Genomic DNA, 27,446 nt, shown 5'->3' with positions numbered 1-27,446 from the left:
TTAAGCATCCAATCAAGATGCTTGTCCCGGGACTTGCAACGGAGCATGCATCTGGCTTGTGTAGACACAGTCATTTTATTTTCCTACTTGGGTTTAAGGATGTTTACTATGAAACCTTGCAAGAGCATGGCAATATCCTAAGAGACCACAGTAAAGCAAAGTGTGAACTGATGATAGCAGGGGTTTTTTACCATGCAGATGAGACGAAAATAAGTACCTAAAGCACTCACTGTGGTGAGCTGAAGAATTTTTGAGGTAAAATATCTTCCTTTTTTACCTAGAAATGTTCATGTGATATTTTTTAGTCAGCATTAGAACTAATCTCACTTTTTTCTCTCTCTCTTCCCTTTCGCCCTCTTTCTTCTGCCCTTCCTATCAAAACTTATGTAAAGATGTTAAAAAAAACTTTTTGTCTAATAGCTTTTCTTGTTTGGTCATTTCAAATTGTGTATGTAAGTTGTATGTTTATTTATCTGTCAACATTATTTATCAATAAAATATATCTGTACATAATGTCATTATAATCTTATTTTACAACAAATATACCATAATCTCAGTGTTCCTTTTTTGTTCTTTAAAGTTTTCTAGAAATTAAAATAACCCCCTGCCATCCAAATCACTTCCCATACAGTGAACACAACATTGCATGTGCAGTTCCCAACATATGCATAGTGTTCTAGTGATGCCATGCATTTTAACAGCTACCACGCATTTCATCCACTGCCACTAAACCATTCATGCTCGCGCGCTAACCCAACAGGAGTTAAACCAACTGCGCTAACCCAAAGATAACTATGAATATATGTTTTTCACACAGAAGAAAATTTATTTTTAAATACATATTTCTATACATATCTAGTGTATGTTTTGTAATATATATATATCTTTACCTATATATATATATATATATATATATATATATATATATTGTTTAGTTATATACAGATATGCATAGGAATATCTATTTGAAAATACATAGAACACGTAATCATATGTGAAGAACATTGGAATGTAAAATATTTACAGTACATACACAGTAAAACACATTATTAAATATTAAAATGGAATAAAAATGTTTTTTCTTGTTAAGGTATTTAAGTGTGTGTGTGTATGTATATATATATATATATATATATATATATATATATATATATATATATATATATATATATATATATATATATATATATATGTTTGTATGAATGTATGTATGCATATGTGTGTTTGTGTGTGTATATATACCTGTATATATATATATGTATATGTGTATACATGTATATATACACACTTAAATTCACATGTATACACATATATACAGATGTTTATATACATACTTGCACATGTATATGTTGTATATATACATTATAGCCCTTTCCATTCAAATACCTTGTCATATGTCCAATACCTTTTTATCCTTTACTTTCAACTTGTAATACACCCGCAAGTTAACACAGGCGCAATTCTTAATATTGTGCACACGCTAACATCGCGCCACTTGTAATCTAGCCTAGAATTAAATTACTGCTCGAGAGCTGCTGAGAACTGCTGGTCCCCAGCAGAACTGCCACTGATGCTGACCCGATTAGCAGCACTAGTCACATGTCACTTCTGTGTAACTAGCACTGTTATAAGTGTCAGTAATTCTTTGCAGCTCCCTAGCTGTACTTTAATTGCAAAGGGGTGAAACACGTAGCATTACAAGGTTGCTAGTTTCAAAAATGGCATACAAATTAGCATTTGTAATTTCTTTTTTCCCTATAATTGCCCTTTAAGAGCTAGATTACAAGTGGAGCACAAAATATCGCTTTCTCCAATAAAAATATCCAATAAAAATATCCAACTGGAGCCTCGTTCTGATACCGTCATACATGGCACAGAACCTAAGCGCAGCGGAGGGGGTAAGTCGTGCAGCGATGGGCAGCCAATTTAAATATATATGTATATGCTTATATCCATATATATTTATATGTTACTATGTATATATTCACATATTAACACACATATATATATATATATATATATATATATATATATATACTGTATAAGCATATACATATATATTTACTGGGAACACACAGTTCCCATAGACCGCAATGTAAAGGCATTTTTCAGTGCCGTTTTCTTTCTAACACCCCTCACCTGCCAACTTTAACCCCTAAAAACTGCTTTGTGATGTTTGTTTTTATTTTAAAAAATGCGACTTGCGAAATTTGCTTGTTTACGTGCGCGCAATAAATTAGAACTCCACTTGTAATCTAGCCCTAAATGTTTTATGATGCATTCCATTTTTAGGGAAAGAAAGGTCAAAAATGAATTGTACATGGGGACATTTAAATTTAAAACAGAAGCATTTTTTAAATCTACTTCCATTAGTAAAAATGCTTCTAGTAAAAGTTACTGTTTTCTAGCTGAATATGCACATATCCTGTGAGGGCTGTGCATCAATATTTAAGCACCATGCCTGCTCAGAGTACTGGTGGCGGTGTGCATTGCTTTAGTGAAGACATGCAACTCCATTCATAAAGCTGCAATAGTAGATTCGGAATAGCGGCTTGTGCAATGTTAACTGCAGGCATCGTATGCTGCTCGTTCACAGTGAGGCTGAGCAGATATGGTTCATCACTGCAAACCTCGTCAGCACTCTGTTTGATAAATAGAACCCATAATTTGTGTTATACAAACCACTGCTGACTCTCTGAAGAGGTGTGGTGTTTAAATACTGGTGCATGGATGCCCACAGCATATGTGTGTATGCAGCAGATTAAAAGTAATAACCTTTTACTGGAAGTATATTGCAAAATTGCTGCTATCAAATTTAAATGCACTTATGCACATTTAAATGTTAACCTTTCTATTCCTTTACGATCACTTTAAAGGGACACTTAAGTCAAAATTAAACTTTCATGATTCAAATAGAGCATGCCATTTTAAACAACTTTCCCATTTACTTCCATTAACAACATGTGCACAGTCTTTTTATATTTACACTTTTTGAGTCACCAGCTCCTACTGAGCATGTGCAAGAATTCACAGAATATATATATATATATATATATATGCAGTTGTGATTGGCTGATCGCTGTCACATGATACAGGGGGAGTAGAAATCGACATAACTTTGAAATTTGTCAGAAAACAAATCTACTTCTTATTTGAAAGACTTTTGTCTTATCATGCATTTGTTGATTATGTAAATCTTCTGTATTTACTGGTCCTTTAAATATATGTGGAACACTAATTGTAACCAATTGCTTAGTCTAGAAAATAGTGAACAATTGATATTTTGAATGCAATCTAAAAGCATATCATGTTATTGATCTTCAATATTAAATGCAACAAATACAAATAATATAATGATCAATCTGCATATTTGGGCTACATATATTATTAAATTAGGTTCTTCAAAATGTAGCATATTTTTAGTTTTGTAAAGAGTTTTTTTGTCATAGTAATCAAAGATTTACAGATAGAAAAAAAAAGCTTGTGTTGTGGGCTTTTGCTTGTCATTTAGACAATAAATGATAAATAAGCCTTGGGATCTGGGTTCACATTATTTTTATTATGCTTGTCAGAGTCTAGTAAACAGGGATCATTTTTATTGACATAAATAGATCAGTGGGAAAAAGTGAATAAAAAGTAAAGCACAGAGAAGTATAAAATCTAATAGAGTGAGAAATACTTGGAACTAAAGCCCCAGTTTTCGGTTTAAAATTATAAATGTGTGAAATGTAAGAATTACTCTGCTATTGCCGTGCTGTAATTAATGCACAACTTTATTTTTTACATTATTTACCTAAAAATATATATATATAAGTAAAAATATAAGTAAATAAATAGAGGAAATTAAGTTTTACTAATCATGCTGACAGGCCATCATTTTTATACAAGACAAACCAATGTGAACAGCTATCGCCAGTGGTGTAACAAGACCTTCCTTGACTCCAGGGTGACATTTATTGAGGGGCTTCCAATTTTAATAGCTCCCTTTCTGGCTGTTTGTAATAAACAGAACTAAGCCAAGAACCACATAGGGGCAAGAGGAGCTACTTCTTTGCGACTGCGAGTCATCTTTCGCCATTGGTTAGTCTATCCTAGAGGATATGGGTTTGCACAGCCTTTCTGCACAAAATGTGGTGGCAGTTTTTTCCTGTACAACATCATTGTGGCAGCCTTCTACAAAATCCTGTCTCTATATTTGTAAAAGGCAAATCCATACACTTTCTGTACACTGCGAGCCCTGTTTTGCAGGGAAGTGGCTCACAGATGAGCCATACAGGGGGATGTCAGGTGCTCCTGTAGCAATGCCTCTACTAATTCAGGGTAAAACATCTGAGGTTAGCTATAAAAAAAAAACTCGGATGTGTAACTAGCACTGCTGATTGGATCAGCGTCAGTTTCCATTCCAGATCAGCAGTTTGCCTTTGCAGGGAGTTAAACTCACAATAGTTTAGAGTCAATAGTTTTAAAATTACATACTCCAAATTAGAGCATGTCATTTTTCCACTATTATGGCCCTTTAAAGCTGATTCAGAAACATTCTTCAAATAGTCTGGACTCTCTTTCACACCCAGTGGGAGGTTGGTTTCTTATAATGCATTTTGTTTGCATAGCTTTTCTTTAGCCAATACTACAGTATAGAAATGTTTAGTATAAATGGTGGTTTCAACTGGAAAAGCATTATTTAAAATGATAAAAAAGGTAAGGGACCTATTTGTAAACAATTTAAAGTTATGGTAAAGTTATGAAGTCTATAAAAAATATTTCATAACATCTTTATATTGCAAGTAAAATCGCTACGATTTTTTCATTAGTGTTTTTTTTTTATAATTTAACTTTTTTATTTCACCTCGTTCTTCTTGTTCCTCCGCCCCCTAATATTTCCCTTTTCAGAGAGTGTGTGACAAAGACAGCAGTTCTACCCGCTCTCTATGTAGGGAGGAATGCACGCTCCTGAGTGTGAGAAACCCGCGCATGCGCACTCGCTCACCATACACTGCAATGTAAATAATGAATCACAAGATTCATTGTTTATATCAGACAGGAGTAGATGCAAGCGAGTGTGCAGCACAACTAAGAGAGTGTGATTCCCCTTTATGAACAAGCGCTATTTCAATGGACCGCTGCTTACTCTTCAGTCTTGTATCTGAATTACATAAGCAGGGATTCCCTGTTGTTCCTCTAGGCACTAGCAACAAGATGAAACCATTATCTGATACACTCCAGAGAGTTCTGTTCTAATCAGAGCCTTGGGCGCTGCAACCACCTCTGGGAACCTAACCATGGGTCCCACCCCCCACAAGGTGCTTTTAAAGGTTCTTGGACAGACTGGACTGTTATCCGATGGACATTTGTCTGTCAGATTATTATCCGTCGCACACGCATTCTGTATGAGAACCTTTACAGCACGTCGTGGGGGGTGGGACCCATGGTTAGGTTCCCAGAGGCAGTTGCAGCGCCCAAGGTTTTGATTAGAACAGAACTCTCTGGCACACAGATCAATTGTATGTTAGTAAATATGTCATAACAAAGGAGATTGGCACCGGAAGGAAAAAAACAGAAATATAAAGATAATATGTCCCTTTATGATTTGGAGGATTCCTATATGAGGTAAACCACAATGACAGCCCATCAGGTGACAAAATGTGTACGACAGGCAATGATTGTGTAGGAGTTGCTTATAAATCACTTTTTGTTTGTTACGTGATTAATGCATTCCTAATATAATGTATCTGTTATGTTTGTATATGCGTGTGCGTTTATTTGTGTGTGTGTGTATATATATATATATATATATATATATATATACATACAGTGTGTGTATATGTGTACTTGTGTGTGTATTTGTATGTCTGTAAATGTGTAGTGTGTGTGTGTATGTGTACTTGTGTGTGTATTTGTATGTCTGTATATATGTGTTGTGTGTGTATATGTGTAGTTGTGTGTGTCAATGTGTGTATCTGTATGTCTGTATATATGTGGTGAGTATGTGTGTGTGTGTATGTGTACTTGTGTGTGTCATGTGTGTGTATTTGTATGTGTATTTGTAAGTCTGTATATATGTGTAGTTTGTGTGTAGTGTAATGAGTGTGTGTAGTGTTTGTGCAGATGTGTAGATATGTGTATAGGTGTATGTTTGTATGTAGGGTGTGTAGTTTGTGATTGCACGTATATGTGTGTGTGTTTCTATGTGTGTATACATTTGTGTTGTATATGTGAGTTTAAGCATATGTGTGTTTAAAGGGTGTGTTGTGTATGTGTATATGGGTATTTGTTTGTTTAGTGTGTACATGATTTGTAGGTGTATGTATTGATCTACCTGTATGTGTGTGTGGGTATAGGTGAGTTTGTGTGTGTGTAGTGTAGTGTGTAGTTTGCACGTGTGTGTGGGTGTATATGTGTGTGTTCAGTGTGTGTAGCGTATAGGTGTGCTGGTGTGTGTGTTTGAGTATATATGTGTTTGTAGTGTGTGCTTTGTGTATGTGTGAATATGTATATATTGGTATATGTGTGTTTAGTGTGTTTGTGTGTGTAGGTGTATGTATAGATGTACTTATGTGCATGTACTTGTGTATGTTTGTGTGTAGTGTGTCTGTGTGTTCATATGTATATGTCTGTTTATGTAAGAGTGTTTAGTGTGTATGTAGGTGTATGTATGGCATACTTGTATGTGTATACTATGTATGTATGTATGTGTATGTCTGTGTGTGTTTAGTGTATTTGTATGTGTAAGTATAGGTGTGTATGTGTTTAGTGTGTATGTGGGTTTGTGTGTCTATGTGTAGGTGTATGTATAGGTGTACTTGTATGTGTGTAGGTGTGTGTATTTGTGTATGTGTAGTGTTAAGGTATGCTTTAGTGTGTATGTGTAGTGTTTAGGTATGCTTCAGTGTGTGTGGGTGTGTAGTGTTTATATATGCTTCAGTGTGTTTGTGTGTGTGTGTAGTGTTTAGGTATGCTTCAGTGTGTGTGGGTGTGTAGTGTTTAGTTATGCTTCAGTGTGTTTGTGTGTGTGTAGTGTTTAGGAATCATTTGGTTAGTGTGTAGTGTTTAGGTATGCTTCAGTGTGTGTGTGTGTGTGTGTGTGTGTGTGGTGTTTAGGTATGCTTCAGTGTGTGTGTAGTGTGTATGTGTAGTGTTTAGGTATGCTTCAGTGTGTGTGACAGTGTGTATGTGTAGTGTTTAGGTATGCTTCTGTGTGTGTGTATGTGTAGTGTTTAGGTATGCTTCAGTGTGTGTGTGTGTGTGTGTGTGTGTGTAGTGTGTTTGTGTATGTGTAGTGTTTAGGTATGCTTCAGTGTGTTTGTGTATGTGTAGTGTTTAGGTATGCTTCAGTGTGTGTGTGTGTTTGTTTAGTGTTTAGGTATGCTTCAGTGTGTGTGTGTGTAGTGTGTATGTGTAGTGTTTAGGTATGCTTTAGTGTGTGTGTGTGTGTGTGTGTGTGTAATGTGTATGTGTAGTGTGTACTTCAGTGTATGTGTAGTGTGTACTTCAGTGTGTGTGTGTATTGTGTATGTGTAGTGTTTAGGCGTGCTTCAGTGTGTGTGACAGTGTGTATGTCTAGTGTGTACTTCAGTGTGTGTGTAGTGTGTACTTAAGTGTGTGTGTGTGTAGTGTGTATGTGTAGTGTTTAGGCGTGCTTCAGTGTGTGTGACAGTGTGTATGTCTAGTGTGTACTTCAGTGTGTGTGTAGTGTGTACTTCATTGTGTGTGTGTAGTGTGTATGTGTAGTGTTTAGGTATGCTTCAGTGTGTGTGTGTGTGTGTAATGTGTATGTTTAGTGTGTACTTCAGTGTATGTGGTATGTGTAGTGTGTACTTCAGTGTATGTGTAATGTGTATGTGTAGTGTGTACTTCAGTGTGTGTGTGTAGTGTGTATGTGTAGTGTTTAGGCGTGCTTCAGTGTGTGTGACAGTGTGTATGTCTAGTGTGTACTTCAGTGTGTGTGTGTCTGTGTTCCAACACAAGTGTACACTTGTCTGTAATATTCTTACTTACTGTAACACTAAATAAAATTGTCATTGACTCTTTTTCATTTTATTATTTTCTTGTACTAAATTATTGTGGATTAAAATCATAATATAGAAAGTAAAGCTCTGTGTGAAAAGAGAAGCATAGTTGGAACAAAATACCACAATTTTGCTGTGTAATTGGGGTTTGCAAGAGTCAGTTTGCCTGCCTGCGCCAGGCAAAATCATTCAGTTGAATATTAAATGTGAATTTCAAGCTAGAACATTGTCAATGCATGTTAAACCAATTGTATTGCTCTCAACTGAACAAAGACCACAGAATTTTTACATTTGTATTTTATATTATAGATGCAGCTCATATATCGCACATTTGATGATACATTCTTAATGCAAACAATATGCTCCCTAAATACATTAACCACAGTCAAATAATAAATACAGATCTAGATGCAATTTTCATTTCAAAATACACAGAGCAGTGCACTGACTGTTCATATTTCATAAGGTAGAATTCCCTTATCTACATACACAAATGTATTCTGTGAGTATAATGCATTATAAGTCTCTGCTCTATTTATCTGAAAGCATTTTACAAAGATATTGGAGACATTTTGTTTTGTTTCATTCATTCAAATCTGTTTATCTAATTATATTCATCTTTGTTAGTATATATGCTAATAAATTGATTAAATGGATTGTAAAGTCCAAATTAAACTTTAATGATTCAGATAGGGCATGTAAATTTAAACAACTTTGTAATTTACTTTTATCAGCAAATGTGCTTTGTTCTTTTGTTATTCTTAGTTGAAAACTAATCCTAGTTAGGCTCATATGCTAATTTATTAGCCCTTGAAGGCCGCCTCTTATCTGAATACATTTGACAGTTTTTCACAGCTAGAGGACATTAATCCATGCGTTTCATATAAATAACATTGTGCTCACACACGTGAAGTTATTTAAGAGTCAGCACTAACTGCCTGCAAGTCTGTCAAAAGATCCTAGATAACGAGGCAGTCAGCATAAGCTTAGATGCAAGGTAATCACAGAGGTAAAAAGTATATTTCTATAACAGTGTTGTTTATGCAAAACTGGGGAATTGTAAATAAGTGGATTATCTATGTTTTTTAATCAATTACATTTTTGGTGTTTACTGTCTCTTTAACATGTAGTGCAATTGATACTATTTTCATAAATATAGTTTTTGTACTTATAATACCCTGGTGTGAGCATTGTTTCCTTTTTTGTTTAAAAATATTAAAGGGGCATGCCAGACAAAATAGGAATCCACATGGATACATTTCAGTTTTGATTAGAAGCATTTTTGTAATATACATGTGTTAGCAAATATGCTTCTAATAAAAGCTATAGCTGTTTCAAAAGTGTATTTAAGTATGCACCGTGCACCAGCATTTAAAAAAAAAAAAAACACTTGCTCAGAGAGCATAAAACGCTTGTACCATCTGGTAATGATTCAGTTTGTTAATTGCTGACATGATAAAAGACCCACTGCCACTCTGAGCAGCTGCAGTATTTAAAATGTTGGTGCACTGAGAATATCTGGCTATGCTTCTAATGCACGTGTACAGAAAAATGTTAACACTAAAACAGTGATAACTTTAACTATAAGCATTTTTGTACATTGCAAATATGTTTCTATTCAAAGATGTAATTCATCTATGTGCATTTAAATTTTGACTGGAATGTCCCTTTAAAAGGTCATGAAACCCAACATTTTTCTTTCATGATTCAGACAGAGACTACAATTTTAAACAACTTTCCAATTTACTTTTATTATTTAATTTGCTTCATTCTCTTGGTATCCTATGTTGATGAAACAGCAATGCACATGGGTGAGCCAACAACATGAGGCAAATATGTGCAGCCACCAATCAGCAGCTCCTGAGACTACTTAGGTATGTTTTTCAACAATGAATACTAAGAGAACAAAACAAATGAGATATAGGGGTAGGGGGGGTATATTGAAAAGTTGTTTAAAAGTGCATGCTCTATCTCAATAATGAAAGAAAAAAAATGAGTTCTATGTCCCTTTAAGTAGCAGTATTGGTGCAACCAAGTGTTGCAATATTTTCTGTTTGTGATTCTCTTTTCAGCAATACATTTTATTTACTGTATCTGGGCAGTCTAATCATGATATTGAAGGCTATTAATGCCAGATACAATTAAAGCGGCAAAATTCATGGGTTCAAACACAGTTCCCAAACATTCCTATACTGTATCTTATCCAGGTTCTGATCTGAATATTAAAGAGACATTGGCCCCTATTTAAGAAAGTCTGGCAGACCTGATCCAACAGTGCGGATCAGGTCCGCCAGATCTCGCTGAATACGGCGAGCAATACGCTCGCCGTATTCAGCATTGCACCAGCAGCTCACAAGAGCTGCTAGAGCAACGCTGCCCCCTGAAGACCCGCGGCCAATGGGCCACCAGCAGGGGGTGTCAATCAACCCAATCATTCTCGATCTGGTTGATTTCCGGCGATGTCTGTCCACCTGCTCAGAGCAGGCGGACAGGTTATGGAGCAGCGGTCTTTCTGCAGGCTCGCCAGAAAAACGGGGCATCAAGCTCCATTCGGGGCCTGATAGATAGGCCCCATTGTAGCCAAAATTTGAATAAAAGCATTTTTGTGATATACATGTATTAATAAAAGCGGTGGCTGTTTCAAATGAGTATTTAAGTATGCATCGTGCACCAGCATTTTAAACACAACACTTGCTCAGAGAGCCCAATGAGCTTGTACCATCTGGTAATGACTCAATTTGTTAATTGCTGACATGATACAGTCCCCACTGGCACTCTGAGCAGCTGTAGTATTTAAAATGCTGGTGCACTGAGAATATCTAGCTATGCTTCACATGCACGTGCAGAGAAAAATGTTTAACACTAAACAGTGATAACTTTTACTAGAAGCATTTTTGCCAATACATGTATATGGTAAATATGTTTCTATTCAAAGATTTAATTAATTTATGTGTATTTAAATTTTCACTGCAATGTCCCTTTAAGCTGCTATAAGCAGGTACAGTTGAGATGCATCTTCTATAAGAGTTCACAGAGAGAATACATTTTGACAACAGGCACGTACACAGCACCTACATATGGTCTGTACACTTGTGGGCATATACTTGAAAACAGGAGCTACAGAGAGCGTGTATTTTGTTTAGGGGCGGATATGTAGATATACAACTGGTATAAAGGTATGCAGGGAGTTAGTGCTATTGTGGGTTTAGAGTTCTTACAAGGGGCTGCAGGGGAAATGTATCTCATATGGAAGATCAAGTAGGCATCTGTAGGGTAGATGGATCTGGTGTCTACTTTGTGGATATATATTTGGCAGCTTGCAAGGTGCATTAGTCTGGTCTTATCTATAGGCAAAGCTTTGGCATAAGGGCAGTCTTCATCTATAATATTCAAGAAAGTCATTTAATTTCACTTTAACAATGTGCAGCTTATTTTAATGGGCCCATATTATAAAGTAAGTGTCTCTCTTCACAGAAAAAATACACAGTTCCCAAGGAAAAATTACCTTTAAAACAATCCCTGAGGGACCTCATAATACTATGCCCTATGTGTTGATGCGTGCAAATGTGTCACTGATTCCTTTTACGTGAGATATGCTGTTGTACATACAGAGTGCAGTCCAGTCTTGCACTGCCACCTGCTGTATGCTGAGAAAACTGCATCTGCCAGCACACATGGAATAGCTAAACTACACCCTTGTCATCCTTTGTGAATTAGTTCTACAGAACAACATGAGAATAGGAGAATATCCCTTTAACCTTTTAGCTGCCAGAGAGAGACACAAAACATATGGCAACCAAGGTACTTCAATTGGTGTGTATAGATACTCTTTAATACCCATCCCCTTTGGTGAATTGCATTTAGTGACTTTAAGATATGACTGTTTGCTGTTCACTTTCATAAAAACAAATTAGCTGTGTATAATTTCTCTAAAAACTAAAGAACTATGAAAATTTGTAAAAATAAATAAATAAATTCTTAAGACTCATGCCTGACCAACTTCTATAGTGCAGAAAAAAGAAAATCACTTAGACACTTCTTGTTTAATTAAAAGTACATACAACTACAAAAACAAAATGCTCTAAGGTGTGAAACCATTTTTATTATGTCACTGTAGCTTGTATTTAACCTCTGCAAAAGGGGTTAAATTATATGAAACCCTTTTTTTTCTTCTTTTGTGATTCAGATAGAGCATTTAATTTTAAACAACTTTCTAATTTACTACCATTATCAAATATGCTTCATACTCTTGGCATCTTTTGCTGAAGGAACAGCAATGCACTACTGGGAGCTAGCTGAACACACATTGGGTGAGCCACTGGCATGAGGCATATATGTGTAGTCACCATTTAGCAGCTAGCTCCCAGTAAGGCAATGTTTTTCCTGAGCCTACCTAGGTATGATTTTAAACAAAGGATACCAAAAGAACAAAGCAAATTATATAACAGAAGTAAATTGGATTTTTTTAATTGCATGCTGTGTCTGAATCATGCAAGTTCTGCTCTATGATATTTCTATCTGCTGTGCATTAGAGACATACCATGTTTTTTTAACTAGCATTGATCAGTGAGTTCCATGTTGTATATGAGACACAGAGCTGGGAAAGCAGATTTTGTGCTGTTTTTCCCCAGCTCACAGCTTGTTCACTGATTCTCTTTTTGGCCCAGATGATCAAAAGTGCTGCAAGGCGGCGATATATTCAGAAGGGATCCGATGAGATGTCGAAAATGCAAAATATTAAAAAGTGTAGACATTACTCTTTAAAGGCAGGATCGCTGAAGGGCGTTTAAAATACATTGCAATGGGTGCTGATGGTGGCTAAATATTCCACTGAGTACATTGTTGATGTAAAGAAAAGGATCCCTTTTTAATATATAGCACACAACCTAATACTATAACGATTTTCCCCCCTAAACCGCCGAAACCCAGTGTTAAAATGATATGCATTGTCATGTATAATGCATATTATTTTAAGTATTTAAGTATTGTATCTAATGTAAAATGTAGTTATGTTTGATTGCATATTTTATTATTTTAAGCATAAATATATATTTCCATGTTATATTTAGGCTTAAAGTGATTGTAAAGTTTAATGAATAAGTTCCCGGTATCTAAAAATACTCTTAAAAACAGGGGCACTTTAATTCATTAAACTTTACAAAGAGGCTTATATTTTAAAATACTTACCTTTGCGTTATGGTAAACATAATGCAGATCCTCCGCACGCATCTGCCGCTTTCATTAGCATATCGAATGGTGATCCAGCTTCCTTCAATCGTTGTGTGCCTCACAAACTGGATGCCAAAGGGGGCATGCCACTATTGGAGGAAGCCGGATTCATCATCGATCTGCTATAAAAAGCAGGAGCTGTGGGCGGAGGATTGGCCTTATGTTTACCATAACGCAAAAGTAAGTATTTTTAAAAATAAGCGTGTTTGTAAACTTTAATGAATGAAAGTACCCCTGTTTTAAAAAGTATTTTTAGATACTGGGCACTTATTCATTAAACTTTACAATAACTTTAAAATAATAGAAATAACAATCCTAAAAAACTACATTTTAAATTAGATACAATACTTAAGATAATATGCATTATACTGTATATGACAATGCATATCATTTTAACATTGGATATAAATGCAGCGACATAGCTCTTATTGTTATAAAAAGGAGTTTTTGTTTTATACTTTATTAGTCAGGTAGATTGCAGACGTTACATAGGTGTAGGCTTTCTGTGGGAGTTACCTGGGCATCCTAGGGGAGTACAGGGAAGACATTACATAGGTGTAGGCAGTATTAGGGAGCTAGCTGGGCATTTCAGGGGAGTATAGCTAAGACATGATGTAGTCGATATTAGGGCGTTAGCTGGGCATATCAGGGGGAGTATAGCTAGAGTATGACGTAGGTGTAGCCATTCTGTTGGAGTTAGCTGGGCATCTTAGGGGAGTACAGGGAAGACATTACGTAGGTGTAGGCAGTATTAGGGAGCTAGCTGGGCATTTCAGGGGAGTATAGCTAAGACATGATGTAGTGGGTATTAGGGTGTTAGCTGGGCATATAAGGGGGAGTACAGCTAGAGTATGATGTAGGTGTAGGTGTTCTGTGGGAGTTAGCCGGGTGTTTCGGGGGAGTGACCTGTACATTGATTGGGATACATCACCTGCGGTGTGATATATTCCAATTTCTGAAGTACAGGTTGCAACTAGGGTGTTAGCCATGTTTGTCTTGCCACCTTTTCAGTGGTGAGACTTTGCAGCTTGAGGCAGGTAGTGTAGGTGTAGTTAGAACTTGTAGCAGAACTTGTGCTGCTGATTGGATCAGTGTTGTTTTCTGTTGATGCCCAAACAGTGCTCCATGGGTCCCAAACTGTACTTCTACTGTGTATTTTTTTACTATTATGGCCCTTTAATGTAAAGAAAAACACTTTCTATAGTGGATATGTACATTATATATTTTGGTTCTTAACTGAATTGTACCAGCTAAAATAATAGTAAAGTAAAAAACATTTATGATTCATATTGCTCATCTAATTTTAAGACACTTTTAAATTTGCTTCTATTATCAACTGTACTTCATTCTCTTGGTAGCCTTTGTTGAAATGCATATGTACATATCCTCAGCAGCAGCATGCACTTGTGGGAGCTAACTGCTGATTTGTGACTACACATATTAGTCTTTTATCATTGGATCACCAGATGATGTGTTCCGCTAGCTCCTAGTACTGGATTGCTGCTCTTGAGCTGATTTTAACTACGGATTTAGTAAAAATCTTTTTAAAAAAAATGTATCAAGTTATTTATCTACAAAAACCTCCATAGAAAACCATTAGATAAGTTTATCTATAGGATTGTGACCGACCCTTATTTATTTAATCCATTGAAATGTGTTAAGTTTACAGTTATAAACAGGGTAGAACCAACAGTGCCATAATAAAATAATCTAACATAAAAGAGCATTTTCTTCTAGCACTTTGCTATCTCATTAACATTTTGGGTTAAAATGTGCTGCATTTTTGGCGGGCGGAGCCAGCTCTGAGTCTGAACGGTCGCACAATCCCATAGCTCCAGCTACCTATTGCGAATAATTATATATTTGACCGTTTAGCTCAGCTGAATTGATCCTCACAGGGTGCCTAATAGCTCATGGTCCTTAACGGAGAAGCCTGAATATTATGGGACATAACTATGTAAAGCTACCCGGCAAGATCTTGTGGCGCTGTTAGCCAGGGCCCCTGAAGGCAGCCATATTTCAGCTCCACGAGGGAACTCATGCAGGAGAGAGGGGTCGCTAGCGGCACTTCCTCACAATTATTAGCCACTCAATTTGAGGAGGCAGTGAGCTTTTATACTCAACATATTTGACAGTGCTGATACTGCACCCTCCTACCACACGTGAATTAAGCCTTAACACCGCTTCGGCTTAATAATAACAATGATGGGCCGTGAATGAATAGTGGCGTGACTGAATCCACATCGCTAGTCCCCCACTTAGACCACATCAGTTCAGCAGTCAATCCAACATAACGACAAACGATCTTCAACAGAGCGACAACACCCACAAAAGCAGCATGATGACCTGCGGTGAACATGTATCTACCGCTATATTTGTTGACATCAAGGAACATTTTAGGATTTTCGCTGTGGAAGTGGAAGCATTCTTTGCCCCTAGCTGCGTTACCCTGGTGGTAGCTGATTATACACCAATGACCCAGAAGCCGCAAGAGAAGGACTCGCTCTTCCAGATGGGTGGCCCTGAGCCTCTAGATACCAGGCCTCAGATCTCTCACGGAACCTTCTATACAGGCATATCAAATCTAGTAGATGTGAACTGTGATACCCACCCACCCTTGCTTCTAGCCGACATCAAGGTTTTAAATGAGTGTGAATCCTTCTGTATCTACAAGCTGTCAGACTGGATATTGGATAAACCACATTGCAATGGCCTTCATAACGCACACTCATCATTGCCAGTTACTAGTACAGTCAATAGCAGGTACAATCATGTAATAAAGAGTCTTGGCATTTTTTTGATCAGCAAACTGATTTGCTCCCTAGATCGAAGATATCCTGAAGTGTGTGTCATACAGACTGGGGTTGGTTAGACTGTATGTGGTCCATATCGTCCAGGACTTTCCTTTACAATATGTCATTTATATGCCGTTCTAACATCATGACTGATAGCACAGTATGTAGTATGTTGTCCTCAGAAGTATCGCTGCACATGAAGATGTTTTCTGATATTGTAGAGACACTTAACGATCTAGCAGGACACTGATTACAGCCATCTAACTACTAGTTAACTCATTCACTTTCTTGGTGAAAGCCAGGAACTGCCAGCTATAATTTACATGGCGATTTTGATACAGCTTCTGTTATGGCTTTTTCTTTTGTATTGCTCTTACATACTGAAAGTTAGAGGTCCACTTTGATAGCCTAAGGTTATTTATCACTATCATTTATTAATAGTATTTAACTCTGTATCACATGTAGCAGGGAGAGGTATCAATCGGTTATTAATGTCATTGCCTGTGATATATCTGTTAGCTGGAGTTTCTATACCTTTGGGCTTAGCTCCTTAACTTAATAATACAGCTCTTTTGCCTACGATACAGTTTGTATGTTTTATAATGTACAACAGCTCCTCAACCTATTGCGGTTTATTACCCTAGCTAGAATTTTCATTTACCTACTCTATCTCACGGAGCATCCCTAAGTTAAAACCCTTTTTAACCAAGGCTCTCTACACTTATTATTATGGATGTTATCTTCACAACATATGGGTGGCTATGGGGGTTGGTGCTGCTTCCTGCTGTATGTCTATATTTTTTGTTGCACACATCTAAATGTACTACTTACCTGAATTATGGCGATGATATATACTTCCATTGATACCCTATACTAAGACCTACAGCATCTGCTCTCAAAATTGCCCTTTTATGAACCTGAGAGTCCACCTCTATGACTACAGTAATATTTACTAAATTGGGAGCCATACCCTGTCTCATGAGCCTAATAGATCCTCTCATGTTATACCTATTACACCTAGCTTTAATTTAATGTTATTAGTCACCTGAGTATGTTTACTTTCGGTTTGCAGCTTTCCTTAGCTAAGTCAACAGGCTTAGTTAGCATAGCTAACACCCATTCCTATGCATAACTACATTTGCCTAGCTAAACGACTCTTCTAGCGACACATCAATGTCTTAATACAGCTCACATGATAGGGTCCCAAATGTCATTTGCCCCAACTCCAAGGGAATCTTCCCTCTATTATTTTACTACTGACATCTATAGCTCTTTGGGAACAAATATATCCTATAGTTTAGGGTGCAACTGCTCACACAGCATTAGCTAAACCTATACATCCTTACATGACACTGTGACATGCAGTAACCCAGACCAGTCAACACAGTAGATTTGCATAAACAACAAATGCAAGATAACAAGACAATGCAATAGCACTTAGTCTGAACTTCAAATGAGTTGTAGATTTTTTTCCTGACAACTTTAAAAGTTATGTCTTTTTCCACTCCCCCTGTACCATGTGACAGGCATCAGCCAATCACAAATGCATACACGTACCATGTGACAGCCATCAACCATTCACAAATGCATACACACTTATTCTTGCACATGCTCAGTAGGAGCTGGTGACTCAAAACGTTTAAATATAAAAGACTGCACATTTTGTTAATGGAAGTAAATTGGAAAGTTGTTTAAAATGGCATGCTCTATCTGAATAATTAAAGTTTCATTTTGATTGAGTGTCCCTTTAAGATACTATCTATATCTCAAAATCCCATGCTAGGATCTACCTAGACGGCCTAACTACTTATAATCAGCCTTTATTATAGAGCTAGCCCCGAGAGGGCCGAATCTCTACACGCAGGATTATGGACATTTATCATGTTTGGTCTACATACCTTCCAAGTATTTGGAGACAGTCAAGTTTTGTTTTACTGTTTTATTACCATTGTTATGACTGCGTATTATGCTTAAGTATCTATATAAAGTGATGTACTTTCCATATTAACCTACATTAGTTAGTGCCCTGATTAGACTTCTAGACTAGGTAATACATTGAGTAGCTCTAGGCTAAACAATAAATAGTCTTTCTACCTGGCCACAGATATCTACCTTTAGAAATAACCACCCCTCTATTTATACTATTTACCCGCCTCCCTCTCCCCTAGTTACTCTACTCTGCTGTTTTGGGTTGGCTCCGCCCCCCCCCATATATATAAGAGAGCGTTAGTTCATATAGTCCATATAGATAACATTGTGCTCACGGCCATGGACTTACTTATGAGAGGGCACTGATTGGCTAAAATACAAAAGAACTGAAATAAGGGGGCAGTCTGCAGAGGCTTAGACACAATGTAATCACAGAGGTAAAAAGTATATTATAATAACCGTGTTGGTTGTGCAAAACTGGGGAATGGGTAATAAAGGGATTATTAATCTTTTAATACAATAAAAAATCTGGAGAAGACTGTCTCTTTAATATTACATATTATATTCAATACCAATAAAACTCATTCTTAAATATGATCCAAATATTCTTCACAAAACATTGGTAAGTTCCATAACTGTATTCCATGTGCATAATTAGTTTTAAAATGAGTAAGCCTGTCATGTTCAATTGTAGCCTCTACACAAGGTACAATACCAAACATGTACATATTCACACACATGTATAGCTACACTCATTTATTAGCAAGATACGTTTTTTTCTCTTAAAATAAAGTGCATGTAAAGTATATTCTTTTCTATATGGTGAGTCATACAACTCTTTTAGATTACAAACATGCTCATTAAAGGTGCATAGAAGTGCAAAACGATAATGCTCAGTGTTATCATTTAGACTGTGATGACTCAGAACTTGAAAAATATGGATGGGCAGCCAATAAAACAGGATTGGAAACCACCCTTATGTGTTTATCCAAGCAAAGGGATTAAACGCATAGTTGAAATCGGCTCCATAGCTGCAATGCACTACTGCCCGTAGTTAATAAATTACAGTATAACTGTCGCTGTAAAATAGTAAAGATAGTAAAGTACAGGGCAAAATATCTTAATGTAATGATGCAACCACATCTTTATCAATATAAAGTTACACAGCACCAAAAGAAAAGTAAAAGAAAACGTGGTTTAAAGTCCACTAAACTTATTTAAAAATATATAGCCCCGTGTATCATAGAGCCAGCAGACATGGTTCTCAGAAGGTATGTGCAAACTTCATACTTCAGATATTTATTTGTGCAATGAAGTCAGAATATGGCCACAGGTAGCGCCATTCAGCTATTTTCTGCATCAGATATATTAGTGTTAAAGTTCAACACAAAAAAATATCTGGATTTGCACAGATCTTGTGTTTCCATTTTAACACAATTTATTGTATTTTAGTGTATTTATTGTATTGTCTATTAATTTCATACATGTAATGAAACCCAGCAAATGCTTTACAAACAGTAATCACAATAAAGTCAGTGCAAGTCAAGTGACAAGTCAATCAAAGTCATGTTTTAGTCAAATTCTGATTAATTTTTGAGCTGTAATTTATGCAGACTACAAGATATTTTTGGCAACTTCGCAAAGCTAAGTTTAAATGAGCATCAGCCAACATTTTCCCTCACCTTTATAGATTTAAAAACATACTAAACCCATTTTTTTTTCTTTCATGATTCAGAGAGAGCATGCAAAGTTAAGCAACTTTCTAATTTACTCCTATTATCAATACATTCAGCCACCAATCAGCAAGCGCTACCCAGGTTCTGAACCAAAAATGGAGCAAAGAAAAATCTATAATAGGAGTAAATTAGAAAGTTGCTTAAAATTGCATGCTCTATCTGAATCATGAAATAAAAAAATTTGGGTTTAGTATAACTTATAATGTTCCAACAAGGAGAAAAGAGAAGATGAACAAAAGGGGAGCACTCAAAGAAAAAAGTATATATAAATCTGCCACTGAAGGTATGGATAGAGAAACCCTAGCAGGAAAATAAATAAAATGTAACTTGTATTAGGAATACATTAAATTAAATGTGCAATGTGTGCATTAATACTTAGATTACAATCTGATAAATAAAATAAGTTAGCAACCACATAAAAATTTAGGCAATAGCTAAGTATAAACAAAAAACTGAAAGGCTACAGATTAACTGACCACCTAAGAAACAGCACCGAGTACTATTAACTGAAAAAGAGGCTTAGCCTCACAACAATTTAAAGCTAATAGAGGTGCAGATTCAAAGGCAGCAAAAAATAACAACTATTTAGAGCTTATATCGAGTTGTGATAATAAACGGGTTGCAAACTCAGGAAAAACTCCAGATGCGCATTTTGCCGACAAACGGCTTTATCAAAGACCTTATCACAACTCAATATGAGCTCTAAATAGTTTATATTGATTGATGCCTTTGAATCTGTACCTCTATTAGCTTTAAATTGTTGTGAGGCTAAGCCTCTTTTTCAGTTCATAGTACACGGTGCTGTTTCTTAGGTGGTCAGTTAATCTGTAGCCTTTCAGTTATTTGGTTATACTTAGCTATTGCCTAAATTTTTATGTGGTTGCTAACTTATTTTATTTATCAGATTGTAATCTAAGTATTAATGCACACATTCCACATTTAATTTAATTTAATTTATTCCAAATACAAGTTACCTTTTATTTATTTTCCTGCTAGGGTTTCCCTCTCCCTACCTTAATTGGCAGATTTATATTGTGCTTCTTTTTTCTTTGTCCATCTTCTCTTTTCTCCTTGTTGATATATTTATAATACAGACAGTGAGCACCCCCCACATAACTTGATATATAATTTATATTTACCCGTAAACTACATTTTCTTATTAACTTATAATGTTGTAATGATAATGAACCAAATTTGCAATATGTTTGAATTAACTGTAAAACAAAATGTTTATAATGTTGTAATTCTGTATGGGGGGGAGGAATAAAAAAATATTAATGTCTTACAGTTAGAATAGTTGGTGTCACAAATGCCCAGCAGATCTTCCAGAAGCGACCAGGTTGAAATCCAACCATCATTTCGATATCTTCACAAAATCTCTGCAACCCTGTTGGTACAAACAAGAAAGTGTCAACATAGAAATATAAAGAAAAATGAGAAACAGAAATGAGAATACAAATGACCAAATTTAGAAAATTGTTACATTTTCATTAAAGGGACAAATAATTTACCATTTGATCTCCCAGTAAAATGATTAATTAAGGAAAACAAAACAATATTGTAATATTATTTAACCATTTATTTTGACTTTTTTGCTGTAAATATCTCTGAAATGTGTGATTATCCACTACCTATGCTGGAGAACCTCTAGTGGCATTTACCTGAGCTGGCAACATACTGTACAGTGATTGGTTAGATCAGAAAAAATGCTCATTTATATCTGTCCCTAAATGGCCACAGTAAAGCAGAACATGAAAATGGCTTCCACGGATTCCACCATTTTTTTCAAGAGGTGTATCACAAATCTGCTCTTGATTTGCAAAGCCTTGTAAAAACTGTGCTAACAAAATGACAATGTAAAACAATTTTAAAAGATTTATATTTTAACGTAGTGCTTAATTGCTGGTGTGTGCTATTAGGTTTATATGGACATATTAGCTTAAATATTTCTATCATGTTTATGAAAAAGAAGTAAATAAACATATTAAAATACATCTTTGCATTGAATAAAAGTAAGTGATTGTGTACATCACTGAGGAAAATCTACATTTCTGATGACTGTTCTGTAGTGTTCCCTACATGCAATTTCATGTATTTGTTTAGTGAATGATAAATAAATTAGTATGTTTATTATTTACTTATAGTTGGAACATCCAGTTAAAAAAAAGTACTGTAATACATTTTGAAATATACTCTTTTAGATGGAACAGAAACATTTTTTAAATGCTATGTCCCTTTAATATTCCTCTTAAACCCATGAGTGCCATATTAGGTTGCAAAGTAAGGTAGACAAGGGGTTAATGTTAGTTATCATTGTTATGAGAATTTTCTAAGATACAATTGTTTAAAGTTAATTAGTTTTTTTGCTTCCTATTTATACTGAATACAAATTGGATTCACATTTTTTCCTATGTCATAAAACAAGCCGTCTGACGCTGCTGAGATTGTTATTGGAATGATTTTATATGAAAATAAGAAATCAACAGGTCTGATGTCTTTGTAAAAAAAAAAAAGAACACTGTATACATCAATACAATCAATTAAGACAAACATAATTGTGTAGATATATTCAATTTCTATGAATCTTCCAACCAGATGAAGGTTGCTAGAAACTTCAGAAAGACCCAGCTGCTATGATTACTTAAAGGGAAATTAATTGCAATTAAAGGGATAGGAAATTCAAAATGAAACTTGCATGATTCAAATAGAGCATGTTATTTTAAGACACTTTTAATTACACTTCTATTTGCAAATGTACTTTGTTCTCTTGGTATCCATTGTTAAAAAAAAAATCATATTCTACACTAGAGGGAGCTAGCTGGTGATTGGTGCCTGCATACATTTGTGTCTTGTGATTTGCTGGCTAGATGTGTTCAGCTAGCTCTCAGTAGTGCATGGCTGCTCCTTCAGCAAAGGATATCAAGAGAATGAAGCAGATTGGATAATAGAAGTAAATTGGAAAGTTGTTTAAAATTGTATGTTCTATCGGAACCCTGAAAGAAAAAAAATGGGTTTCATGTCCATTTTAAGCACTGCATTACAAATTAAAGGCTTTACAGATCACAACCAGTTCTTTGACACATCTCATGAAGAGCATAGTGGAATCCAAATACTTGGGGGCCAAATTATCATTGTGTGAGCGGACATGATCTGATATAGCGGATCATGTCCTCTGCACATCGATAAATGCCGACCACATACGCTCTAGGCATTTATCATTGCACCAGCAGTTCTTGCCGCCCCCTGCAGATTTGCGCCCAATCCGCTAAACCCAATCGTATTCAATCGGGTTGATTTCTGGCGATTTCTGTCCGCTGCCTCAGAGCAGGCAGACAGGTTATGGAGCAGTGGTCCATAACCTTTGTTCTCTTGCTATCTTTATTTGAAAAGCAAGAATGTAAGCATAGGAGCCGGCCCACTTTTGTTTCAGCACCTGGGTTGTGCTTGCTGAATGGTGGCTAAATGTTCCCACCAATAAGAAAGCACTATCCAGGGTGCTAAACCAAAAATGGTCCGGCTTCTTAGCTTAGATTCCTGTTTTTTCAAATAAAGATAGCTAAAGAACAAAGAAAATTTGATAATAGGAGTAAATTAGAAAGTTGCTTAAAATTGCTGCTCTATCTGAATAATGAAAGAAATCATTTGGGTTTACTATCCAAATCCCATACAGACATAGGGGCCTACCTATCAAGCTCTGAATGGAGCTTGAGGCCCCGTGTTTCTGGCGAGCCCGCTGCTCCATAACCCTGTCCGCCTGTTCTGATGAGGCGGACAGGAAGCGCCAGAATTCAACCCGATCGAATACGATCGGGTTGATTGACACCCCCCTGGCTGAATGGCCGCGAGTCTGCAGGGGGGGGGGGTTACACCAGCAGCTCTTGTGAGCGTATTGCTCTCCGCATTCAGCGATGTCTGTCGGACCTGATCCGCAATGTCAGATCAGGTCAGACAGACATCTGTTAAATAGGCCTCATAAAGGCACTCAAAGCAAACATGAGTAACACCAACATAGAGATATCCTAACGCATTTACGCAGTAGAATGGCTGAAAGAGCATTATGGGAGATGTAGTCCATAACATCTGAAGGGCCGATAATTGCCCACCCCTGCTGTAGACATACAATAAATTTCACTAAACTTCAATTTGATGAAAGCTATCCAGTGCTCTAGAAGGATTTAAACTAAAGCAATATTCTAAAAACAAATGATAGAAAAAAACAGGAAATAAATTATAAATATGTTTTGCAACTAAACATTTTACAGAGAGATTAAATGGTGAGTTTAATGCCCCTTTTAGAAATATATAAATCAGCAATAAAGCACAGCATTTGCAAAGGATCTGAATTCAAACTAAATATAAAATAAAAATAAGATGAGCTCCTGTACTGATCAAGCAATAACTGTGTTGCCTGTTTTTATTTACATTTCTTGTCAGGACTAAAAGGCAAAAAGGAAATGCTTTAATGTCTAAGAGAACTGTAACTCCACAATGAGGTTAAGCACATAGTTAAAGTCAACTCTTGTCATTGGCTAACCAGATGTATTCAGATAGTTCTCAGGTCTGCACTGCTGGAGTTGACGTTTACAATAGTAAAAGTTTTGTCAATACAAGGAGAATGCTTCCACCTAGTGGTGAAAGTTTAGAATGAATTTAAGCAAATTAAATAAGAACATATCTAATTATACATCTTTATATAATAAATGTATGTATATAACCCTTATCTCTGCATATTAATTCATAACGATTGCTATAGTATTTATTTTATAAAGATACATTTACTTATTTATGAGAGAAGCATCAACTACTGCACTGGCCATATAATATTAGTAGCAAAATGAAGGGAAATGTTGCTTCATTTGTATAGAAGGTTCCAAATTAACTAAATCAATTTGAATGTGCAATAGTTTAAAATATATGTGAATAATATGTTTTTATTTTTTAAATGATGCCATTTCTGGATCATGATTTAATTATATATATATATATATATATATATATATATATATATATATATATATATATATATATATATATATATATATATATCAAGAAAAAAGAAGAAATTGTCCTATATATTGATATAAATTCGATTTTTGAACTTCTGGATGAACTTGATATAATACTGGTTTTGAGGTAAACATCCAAGTGTGCTACAACATAATTTGTACCGATATACAAAAAGACCTATTATAGATAGGTTATTCCAGGTATGCTGTGGAACACAAAAGGTATATTAAATATAGTTTAATAATTGCAATCTAAAAGGACAGCAAGAAATAACAGAAATCTGCTGCCCCTCTTACTAATTTAAAAACACATCTCTGCCTGGTTTGTATGATTTAGTAGGTGTGTTAAAGGGTGCTACTAAATAGCTGCAGTTTTGGAGTAATGTTAGGAGGTAGGTTGGGGTATAATAAATGCTTGACTAAGGTGCAAATTTGGCTCTTGTTATCCGTAAATTTAAACCCTTTGGATTAAATAAATGTTCGGAAACGTTTCCCCTCCATGGTAATTCCCACTTCCATCATTCCCTTTTGGATGAACAAACACTACATTATAACTAGTAACAAACACACAGACAGAGAGCACATTAAAATTGAACACAAAAACTGCGTCAGGTTTTTTTTCTTTACTTTAATAAATCTGGCGCTAAAATTATCTGAATGCTGCAGACCGTGGTCATTTTCGGTATTCGTTTCACTAACAAATTCTGAATAATGAAGAAATGCACATCCCTATTATTTACATTGGAAAAGAGGGGATATGATTACATTATGTTAATATATACAGAGCCCACATAAGCAATTATCCGCTGACCAGTTCATAGGGCTCTATAAAGGTCAAGAGGCCATTCATTGAGACTTGAGGAACAGAGATTTCACCTACAGTAGCAGTGGGGCTTTTACAGTAAAAATAATATGGATATGGAATTATCTGCCTAATGAAGTTTTAGCAAAATTAGTAGATGTAGATGATTTTTTGACAAAGCCAGATACACAGGGATAGAACAGTTTGCACTGACAGTACTGCAGCTTGTTGATCCAAGGAGAAATCTGATTACCACTATGGAGTCAAGAGGGATTTTTTTCCCATTTGAGGCACAATTGGAAATCATTTCATATTGTTTTGGGGGTTTTGCCTTCTTTTGTATCAGCAGTAGTAACAGGAATGTGTTCCTGTTGAACTTGATGGACTACTTGAGTCTTTATTCAATCCATAGGTAATGATGTAATAAACCTCCCCTTACCCAGGAAGAAAACCCCAATTGCTGGTGCCTGTCATATCTAGTTTTTCACTAATAAAGAGAAATTGCTGTTAAAGATTATATTATAAACAAAATGCAAAACTAATGCTCATATAATATGATAGATACTGTGTGTGTGTGTGTGTGTGTGTGTGTGTGTGTGTGTGTGTGTGTGTGTGTGTGTGTGTGTGTGTGTGTGTGTGTGTGTGTGTGTGTGTGTGTGTGTGTGTGTGTGTGTGTGTGTGTGTGTGTGTGTGTGTGTGTGTGTGTGTGTGTGTGTGTGTATCTCTCTGGCTTTATATACAACTTGAATACACTGTCATGAGCACACCTGAGCTTGGGTGGGGTGCTTTAACCAATAGAAGATGATCAGTCTTCCTTCCCAAAGATGTATTTAAACTTTATTTTGTATGGCTGATTTGTATATATACAAATAACTGATAATAAGAATAGGAATATTTCTAGTGTGTAAACAATACATTGTTTGCATGCATTGTACATTGTACATTTGGCCACTAGATGGAAGTGTTACATTTATTTAAATATTTGTCAGCTTTGTATATTACACTTTCTAGATCATGGCAAAATATGTGAAATTAGCGTTTTAAATTTTCTGTCTCCCTTTTCAATATTGTGAAGAAATAAACAGTATATTCATATTATATATTATCACAAAGCATAACCCTTATTTATATTTCATGTTTAATCAACATGGAATGTCCAAATGTTGTATGGAAGGCAGATCCAGTCAATCAGGTACGTTATTAATAAGATAGCTGTACAGTCTCTGATTGGTTGCACCTACCTCACCTGCCTTAGGTGTCAATGAGTTCAGTAAAATGCACAAAGAATATGAAGAGAAAAAAATGTAAATTTGACTATAGAAGAAAACGGGAAAGTTATTTTATAATTTCATGCTCTACCTGAATCATAAAACTTTAATTTTGACCCCCCTTTACCTTTAAGGAACTTTATGAGTGTATTTCTACAGAATATACAGAATTTCTATTATGATCTAATTGTAATACTAGAGTCCTATAACAATATGTATGCGACTTGTCAGATGCCATTTTTGCAGTTATTTATCTTTTCAGTGACTTGTAACCTTGTCAAACATCCTTGTCACTGTCATTTGGTCTTATAATATTTACATGTGAAAATGGCATGTCAAAGATAAAGGGAAATATTCTGTCTGACAAGTCAGGTATCAGAATTACAGTCATGTACCAATTTAAAATCTCCACTACAAATGTTCAAATAGACAATATACCAAAAAAAGTTTATTATATATTAAAAACAGAAGCTATTTTAGATACAATAGTTTTTATTAAGGGGTAATATGTCATTTGCTGCTAAATCAGTGCATAGATGCATTTCAGTTTAGAATAGAAGCAGTTTTATATATACATAGATTAGCAAAAAATGCTTAAAGGGACAGTAAACCTTAAAAATAATGTTATATAATTCTGCACATAGTGCAGAATTATATAACATTATATTAGCCAAA

General features: G+C 35.6%; 1 protein-coding gene across 1 annotated transcript in view; it reads right to left on the bottom strand.

Annotated features, from left to right (window-relative positions):
* Nucleotides 1-27,446, bottom strand: part of SLC6A5 (solute carrier family 6 member 5) — a 188,306-nt gene that overhangs the window by 10,115 nt on the left and 150,745 nt on the right. The window contains exon 13 of the mRNA XM_053689312.1: nt 20,982-21,082. Within this exon, the coding sequence (XP_053545287.1) occupies nt 20,982-21,082 (101 nt within the window). The remainder of the gene's footprint in view (nt 1-20,981; nt 21,083-27,446) is intronic.

This window comes from Bombina bombina, chromosome 7 (assembly GCF_027579735.1).
Source record: "Bombina bombina isolate aBomBom1 chromosome 7, aBomBom1.pri, whole genome shotgun sequence".
NCBI classification, from domain to species: Eukaryota; Metazoa; Chordata; class Amphibia; order Anura; family Bombinatoridae; genus Bombina; species Bombina bombina.
This window is presented reverse-complemented; position numbering and strand designations above follow the sequence as displayed.